We start from the raw sequence: 8,874 nt of genomic DNA on the forward strand, positions 1-8,874 counted from the left end.
TTATTAATTAAAGGTGATAAATTTAGCTCTTTAAGTAAAAAAAATATGTATATTTTGCAAAGTTCTTTAATTTGTGTTGTCATAAGTTGGAGTTTAACTCTATATTTTCTATTTTTGGATGTGAATGTGACCAATTCCATAGTAAGAGATGAGAAAAGTAGCAAAAGAGAATCCAAAAATTTTAAAGACATGTAACGCAAGAACTTTGAAGAAAAATGGAGAGAAGCCAAATTTGTTCAACGTTTTTTCCGAATATATGAAAAACACTTACAAGAAGGAAAGACAAATAATAAAATTACAAACATTTTAACTTAATGTTTTGGTACAAGAAGAACATCATTGACCACCTTGTCAATGTTAACATAAGATGATCCTGTTGATTTTTGAGCTGAAATTTCAGCTAATTTTTTCCATTCCATTGCCTTTTCCTTCATATCTTTGCCTTTTGCACCATCCATTAATTCCCTAACAAGGCTTTCCACTTCATCCCTTTTCACATTGTTCTCAATTTCCATTCCAATACCCCATTCAGTCTCACTAAACCAACTATTTATCTGTTGTTCCGCGAAAAATGGCCAACATAACATAGGCACCCCACTACTAATGCTTTCCAGAGTCGAATTCCATCCACTGTGAGTCAAGAACCCTCCAATTGCCGGATGGTTAAGGACTTCTTCTTGTGAGCACCAACTTGCAAGCATTCCCCTGTTTTTAGTTTCTTCCACGAATTCGGGTGGAAGAATCGATTCATAACCCGATACAATATCGGGTGTTATGATCCATAAAAACTCTTGTTGACTATTTGCAAGTCCCCAAGAAAATTCAATAAGTTGATTAGGAGTCATAACAGTAATGCTACCATAATAGACATAAACAACAGAGTTAGGTTCTTTGTTGTCAAGCCATTGTATACACTCTGGCTCCTCTTTCCACAGGCTCGACCCAAGCCCCTTCAAATTCTCGTCATCAACATGTTTGACGAGTAAATGCAAGGGGCCTATTGGGTAGACCGGTGGAAGGAGAGTCTGGAATGCTTCAAGAGCATCACTCTCTAGTGTCTCAAATGTATTGAGGACAATCGCGGAAGCTTTTCTCGCTCGCTCTGTTTCTTGGAGGACAAATTTGACCATGAAATCATCTGGATTTGTAGTTCTCCAAAAACTTGGAAGATCCCTTAAACGTACATCTTTCAAGCCTGGTATGCAATCCAAAGTTGTCTCTAGGTATCCATTTGTCAAATAACTCGCATCTATATAATGGTACATATGAAATATATTTCAATTTTAGGCCTCTTATTAAAATTTAGCTTTACAGAGTCATGTATACGTACCTTTATGTGGAGTAAAACCTTTTCCAATAAGAGTGGTATAATGCATGTAACATAAGTAACCACAAGCACTAGTTGTCCAAAACAGAACTTCAGGGACACCAATTTCTTGTGCAGCAGCTAAGGTGAAGCTCATGATACCATCGGAGACGATGCACGTGATAGGTGGCACGTTCGACGTGTTATTAGTATCATTGAGCTTTGCAAGCAGATCCCTAAAAGGACCTAAACAAGTTTCAGTTGTGGATTTACATAGAGAAGGTATGTCTTGTGTTGCATCAGCATCACAAGTTGGGAGTCCATCAGGAATAGTCTCGAATCGGAACGACGATAGGCCGTCGAGCGAATGGGGCCCACGAGACCTAAGTAGACGCCTATGGTTAAATTCAGTATTGACAAAAGTAATGTGAAAGCCTTTGTGATGGAGAATTTTGGCTAGTTTTAACATGGGATTAATATGGCCTTGGGCAGGATATGGTATACAAACTGCATGTGGTTTATTTACTTCAACATTATTTAAACCCATTCTTTCAATTTTTCTAAATAAATTTCTCAAAAATGAAATGAAATGAAGGATTGTTTTTGTATGATTTTGGTAAGGAATATTGAAGAAGATAGAGCTATTTATATATGAAAAAATACAATAAAATAATGAAAGTGTCAAAAAAGATGAGTCTAGACTGTTATTAAATGGGAAAGGTCTACCAATTTGATTTGAATAGGCTGAAAGGTCGCTTTCGAAGTCAAATATGACTTTTCTACTATATTATATAACATTCATTTATAGTCTCATAAAATTTCTCCGACAAAAAATTGTCATTCAATGCATCATTATATAGACCAACCATTCCTTATCATCAACGTTAGATTCTTTACCCCAACATTAGGAAATAAGTCCCGAAAGATCTCAATTTTTAATTCATGGTAAGCAACAGTGATACATGAAGATTGTGTGAAGAAAGAGGATCAAGATTATGATGCAAGAAAATTCAAGCCAAAAGGGGAGATTTGTTAGGGTTTTGTCCTGATTTTCTTACCTTATTTGAAGTTTATTTTTTCCTAAAAGAAAAGACAAAACATTACCATAAATGTTTTTACTTTTCTTGAAAAAAAAATATAATATTCTTCTATATTTGAGTTATTCTTTCCATGGAAGAAAAGTTTGGAACTCTATAAATTGAAGACCCCTCTTCTCATATAAAAAACACAATAGAATCCATAATGTAGTTGTTTAGAGAGTTTTGTTTATGGGGAGATTTTCTCTCTACAGTTTTTATGCTTTTTGTTAGTTTTTTAATTATGTAGACCAATTGGTCCTATCATATAATAATATTATGTCTTTTAGTATAGTTTTATTTGTCATCTAATTTATCGTCATATGATTTGCAAATTATAAGCTTCCGCATGACGCCCTAATCTCCTTCATAACCCAACAAGTGGTACCACTTGTTGGGTTGTGAAGGGTGCTTAGGGCGTCATGCAGAAGCTTACAATTGCAAATCATTGAGATGGTAAATTAGATGACAAACAAAACTATTCTAAAAGACATAATATTTAGAGGTTGGTCAAACGACCTACATATTAAAAACTAATAAAAAGGCTATTAAAATTGTTGAGAGAAAATCTCCCATAAACTACATTCTTAAACAACTACATTGTGGATGCCATTGTGTTATGCTATGAGAATAGGGATGTTAAATTTATAGATCTCCAAACCTTTACTCTAAAGAAAGAATAAACCAAATATGGAAGAAAATTATATTTTCCTTTTAAAAAAAGTTCAAGAATTTATTGTAATACTTTAACTTTTCTTTAAGGAATAAAATAACCTTCAAATAAGGAAAGAAAATCAGGGTAAAACCCTAACACATGGCACAAGAGATGCGCTGGGGTAAATTGGATCATTATAAATCTTTGCAAATAAATAAAAATGAACACGCATTTTTAACGTGGATCATGCTCCGGCTCATAGATTCAAAAAAAAAAATCACGCTGTCAAAGATTAAACAAATTAGAGTCAAATTCAAATTACAATTTTGTAGTCTAAGAGATTAACTGTTAGAGTTTGTGTTAGAGTTGATCTCTATGTATTGTAGTTGTAATAGGATTGTAATTGTGATTATTCTATATTATAAATTTAAGTCAGGCGTATGAGAAAACATACGCTTTACTCATCAATTTCTGCCTTTCTTCTTGGTATCAAGAGCCATATACGATTCTTCCTCTTTTTTTTCAATGGCCCCAGAAACATCCTCCGCCTCTTCTACTCAACAACTTAAATCAATCTTCCCTTGGCCGTCTTCCCGTTCCCCCTCCAACAATTTCTAATATCAAACGTTTTGTCCCTATTGAATTGACATATGTTAATTACCTTACTTGGAAGAAGGTTTTTGTCACAATTCTAAAAAGTTATAATTTGTTGTCCGTTGTAGAGGGAAAAATATTGTGTCCTATAGATTATGAATTCAGTGTGATACTATTGCATCGAGTTGGATTAATGCAACACTTTCGACGACAGTTCTTGATACACTTTTGAACTATTCTTGTGAGACATCTAAAGAAGCTTGGAACACTTTTGCCTCACTGTATTTGGATCAAGTTTCTTCCTCTTCCATTCATCTTAAGTCGAAATTTCAAAATTTCAAGAAAGGTTCTCTTTTTATGGAGGATTATCTTCAACAACTTCACTCGATTGCCTGCTCTTTAAGGGCAATTGGCAAGCCTTTGATGGATGACGATTTAGTCACTCAGGCTTTGCAAGGTCTACCTTCATATTATCGTACTTTTGTGTCTGGATTAAACGCCACTGGCTCGCTTCCTACTTTTGTTGCATTATGACCACTCCTCCTCACAGAAGAAGCCCACGTTAGTACAATTTCTTCAGAATCAAATCCTAATTTTGCCTTGCTTGTGACAACTCATGGGCAAACCAATTTTGCTGCATCATCCCCTCACGGACATCAACCTGTGAAAGGACACTCACATGGACGAGGTCGTGGCAGGAATAACAAAGGACCACATGGTAGGGGTCGAGGATCCAATAATTCTTCATGGTCGAATTTTCAAAATAATATTCGACATCCTTCACCCGCTAATGGTAATTTGGGACGACCACCATTTACTCTGGCTAAACAATGTCAAATATGTTTTCACTATAACCATACTGCTTTGGAGTGTAGAAGTAGGTTCAATCACTCCTTCGTAGCTAATAATATTCCTCAATCATTTACTGTTATGAATTTGGAGGAGGTTCACCCAACAGTTTGGTATCTGGACTCTCAGGAGCATCGGCACATATGAAAAATAATCCTTCTACCCTTACTTCTCATGCTCCATACTCAGGTTCTTCTCAAGTCATGGTTGGTGATGGTACTCTTCTCTCCATTAACTCCATTGGTTCCTCTATTTTTCCTACAACCTCTAAACCTCTTGTCCTAAAGAATGTTTTATATTTTCCTTTCCTTGCTAAAAATTTACTTTCTATTCAACGTTTATGTGCCGATAATAATTGCTTCATTCAATTTACTGATTCTGACGTTTTTGTTAAGGACAAGAAGAACAATACAACACTGCTCCGTTGTAACAATATTGGATCTCTTTATCCCATCCGCATCGTTTCATCTAGATCCTCCAATCTTGGTCTCTTCGCTAGTGTCGTGCCTGCTTCTACTTGGCATCAACGTTTGGGACATCCTGGTTACCAATCTTTGTGTTCTTTAGTTGCTAGAAAATTGATTATTAGTACTTCTTCATTTTGCATTAATTCTTGTAATGTTTGTCATTTAGGCAAACAAACTAGAATGTCGTTCTCTTTATCTAGTAGAAATGCAAATTCTCCGTTTGTTTTAGTTCATTCGGATGTTTGGCATGCTCTTGTTGCCTCAAATTCTGGCTACTGTTATTATATTTTATTTCTTGATGATTATACTAAATTCTCGAATTTATTTGATGCGTGAAAAATCTGAATCCTTCGAAAAATTCAAAGAATTTCATGCAATGGTTAAAAATATTTTGCACACCTCTATTTCCTATTTTCAATCTGATAGTGGTGGAGAATATGTTAACCAAAAATTTAAATCCTTTTTCCAGCAAAATGGCATCATCCATCGTTTTTCTTGTCCTCACATGTCTGCTCAAAATGGTAGGGCTGAAAGAAAACATAGACATATTGCTAATGTTCTTTGTTGTCTTATTTTTCAAGCATCTATGTCTTTTAAATATTAGGGTGATGTTTGTTTATATGCTGTTTTTCTTATCAATGTAACCCCTTTTCCAGTGTTGCATTATAAATCTCCGTTTGAACTACTTTATGGCCATATCCCTGATTACGATTCAATCAGTGTGTTTGGGTGTTTATGTTATCCCTCTGTGGCATTTAATAAGTGCTCTAAGTTCCACCCTCGATCTAAACCATGTTTGTTTCTTGGTTCATCAGATAAATATAAAGGATTTAAATGTTTGGATCCTTGCTCAAATAGAATTCTCATATCTCGGCATGTTCAGTTTGTTGAGGACTCTTTCCCATTTAAGAGTATGTTTCCTACTCTTCCGCCAACATCTTCACCCAATTCTACCTCATTCTCAACTATTTTTGATAATTCTAAGTCTTTTTCCTCTCCCGTTCATATCACTCATTTTAGAGGAACTTCAGAAAGGAGTAGTAGTCCAATTTTACCTACTCGGGATCACATTTCAATTAAGAGTACTCAAACTCCATCTATTTCGCAGTTTCCTCCTCCAAATAGGAATCTTCAGACTCAGGGGAATACCTCTGCCAATTCTCTTCCTTCAACTAGTAGTGTTACTCCCATCCAACTACCTGTAGTCTCCACTTTGGATCTCTCCTCTGCTGCTCCTCTTGAACTAGATATTTCATCTCCTGCCCCTTCCACACAGACCCTTTCTCCATTTAATAATCTCCAACTATCTCCCTCACAATCACCCATCGTTAATCCTCAAACTCATCATATGGTCACTCGTTCTAAAATAGGATCGCTCAAGCCTCGCGTCCTCGCCTCCTTAACAACTTCCACATGTTTCATTTTATTCGAACCTACTTCCTTTTCTTAAGCTTGTAAAGACTCTCATTGGATGCAGGCAATGAGTTATGAATTTGATGCTCTTGTCCACAACAAAACTTAGACCTTGGTGCCGCCTCCTCCAAATGCAAATATTGTTGGCAACAAATGGGTGTTTCGGATCAAGTTTTGTGCAAATGGTTTTGTTGAAAGATTTAAAGCTTGTTTAGTGGCTCAAGGTTTTTCGCAGCAGTCCGGGGTGGACTATTTTGAGACTTTTGCTCCTGTCGTTAGGCCTAGCACAATGCGTTTAGTCTTATCTTTGGCTCTTCAAAAAAAATTGGTATATGCATCAACTTGATGTGTCGAATGCGTTCTTGCATGGTGAGTTATCTGAGACTGTTTATATGCGTCAACCTAAGGGCTTTGAACATCCAGATTATCCCAATTATGTGTGCAAGTTGCATCGTGCTCTTTATGGTCTTAAACAATCTCCAAGGGCTTGGTTCCATCGTCTTGCTCGTTTCCTTCTTGATCTAGGATTTAAGCATTGTGTTTCAGATCAAAGCATGTTCATTTTTCACTCGGGGGCTGATTGCATTATTCTTTTAATCTATGTGGATGATATAGCAGTTTTTGGCTCTTCAAAGTCCTTAGTATCCGAGTTAGGATAATAAATATAAATTCATGAAGTAGCAAGTTATTTAATTTTTTTTTGATAATTAATAAGTAGCGTTGACTTTAATAGATTTGCGATAGCAATCCTCACCAACAATCTTTTAGCGTCCCACCCACTCAAGGTAGTCCCCCACCCCCACCATATCAATATGCTGGTCCTATTTCAAAATTGGAACCATCACTTATATAAAAAGTAAATTTTAAACATTATCAACCATAAAAATGAAACCTTTGACATAGAAAAATATGATATTAATTTCATTGGTGCTCAACATGTCTGTATGGACCAATTCTTTTTGTTTGAAAGGAGATTCAAAATTGTTATTATTGTGCCAGAAAAAGGATATGACTGAACTGTTCTGCAAGATTTTAAAAAAAATGGAGCATATATAGAATTTAATTTGTTGCTTGAACTAAAGCACTATTGAAATTCTACACAAAAAATGATCTTTTCCAGTAACTAATTAATGAAAATACTTATTATTACCAAATAGGTAGTTTTAACGACAATTAACCCTCTTTGTAAATGTACCTAAAGCCTACAATGACCGTAGACATCAAAATTTTATTAGACTTTACAAGACATGTTCAATTCCAATTAGGGTTCTGTGAGGTTACTCAACCATAAACTCTAGTTCATGCCTATATAATGGATATTATATTTCCTTGAAAAGACATTTCAAAATATCACATAAACTCTAATACCTAATATTATAGCTCTGCCTTCGATATATATATATATATATATAGATATTCACATATTGGATGGAGGCAGAGGGTTGGACCCCTTCGTTGAGAATTTATACTATAAAAATAGGCCACTTTTTTTTTTTTTGCATATATTCCCTCTAGTCCATATTAAGTGAATTCTTGCGGTGGGGCGGGGGTGTGGTTGGGGGGTGGGGGGTTAGGTACGTACACCCTTTAAGAAAATATATTTTTAAGGACATAATTTTTCCACTATTACCTTTTGATCATCCAAACTAGTCTCTTAGAAAATGTAAGGTAGATTTAAGACCCTCATAAATAAAGGGTAAATATAGAAAAATGTCCTAACAATTTTCTTAAACTTCGAAAAATTTATTTATTTTGAACTATGAAAAAATTCTCAACAATTTACTTAATATGAACTTGAGAGAGTAACATACAAGTTGCTGAATTTCCATGACATAAGATCCTTTTATTTTATTTTTGAATTCCTGGCTCCGCGACTATAAATACATATTCAACCGACGACATCTCTTAAAAAGTAATGCAAAATAAACATCAATTTTGTGATCGAAAATAAACATCTTAAAAGAACCCAATGACCCAAACTCTTACACTAATAGAGTTGTAATACTAATACATTACTTAACATAAAATTCTGCATATGTCACTGAATACACAAGAAGGAAGTAGCATTATTGTTACTTAAACTTGGTCTGGCAGGGTAGCATGTTTGTTTTTTGTAACCTTGTTGGTCATGCTGTCTTTATATTCTCCATAGAAATAAGAAGCAAAACCCCAAAGACACATAGCTAAAGCCATCCACTTATCAGAATTGAATCTTTCAGGCAAGAACATAACAGCAAATATTTGTTGTATTATTGGAACAAGAACTGCATTTACTATCCCAAACAATAGTGCTGAGGAGCAGAAAATCATCCCAAGATTTCCAATAATCATAGTTTGTAGAGATATTGCTGTTAATGCTAATATCATATAGTACTTTCTTTGCCCTAATCCAAATTCTTCAGCTTCTCTAGTGATGGCCTGCATATATTTTTTTTAAATGATTTTCTTACATTGTCAGGTCATTCAAAAGATACTAAATAAGTAAAGAGATTTGTAATCTTGCATGCAAATAGG

General features: G+C 34.9%; 1 protein-coding gene across 1 annotated transcript; it reads right to left on the bottom strand.

Moving 5' to 3' along the window:
- Positions 1-231: 231 nt before the first annotated feature.
- Positions 232-1,947, bottom strand: LOC125850781 (7-deoxyloganetin glucosyltransferase-like). Its single transcript, XM_049530620.1, has 2 exons — positions 1,331-1,947; positions 232-1,249 (listed from the first exon to the last, which is right to left on the bottom strand). Exons 1-2 carry the CDS (start codon positions 1,851-1,853, stop codon positions 312-314), a joined length of 1,461 nt encoding a protein of 486 aa, XP_049386577.1. The 5' UTR covers positions 1,854-1,947; the 3' UTR covers positions 232-311.
- Positions 1,948-8,874: the final 6,927 nt, after the last annotated feature.

This window comes from Solanum stenotomum, unplaced genomic scaffold (genome assembly GCF_019186545.1).
Source record: "Solanum stenotomum isolate F172 unplaced genomic scaffold, ASM1918654v1 scaffold19149, whole genome shotgun sequence".
Classification (NCBI taxonomy): Eukaryota; Viridiplantae; Streptophyta; class Magnoliopsida; order Solanales; family Solanaceae; genus Solanum; species Solanum stenotomum.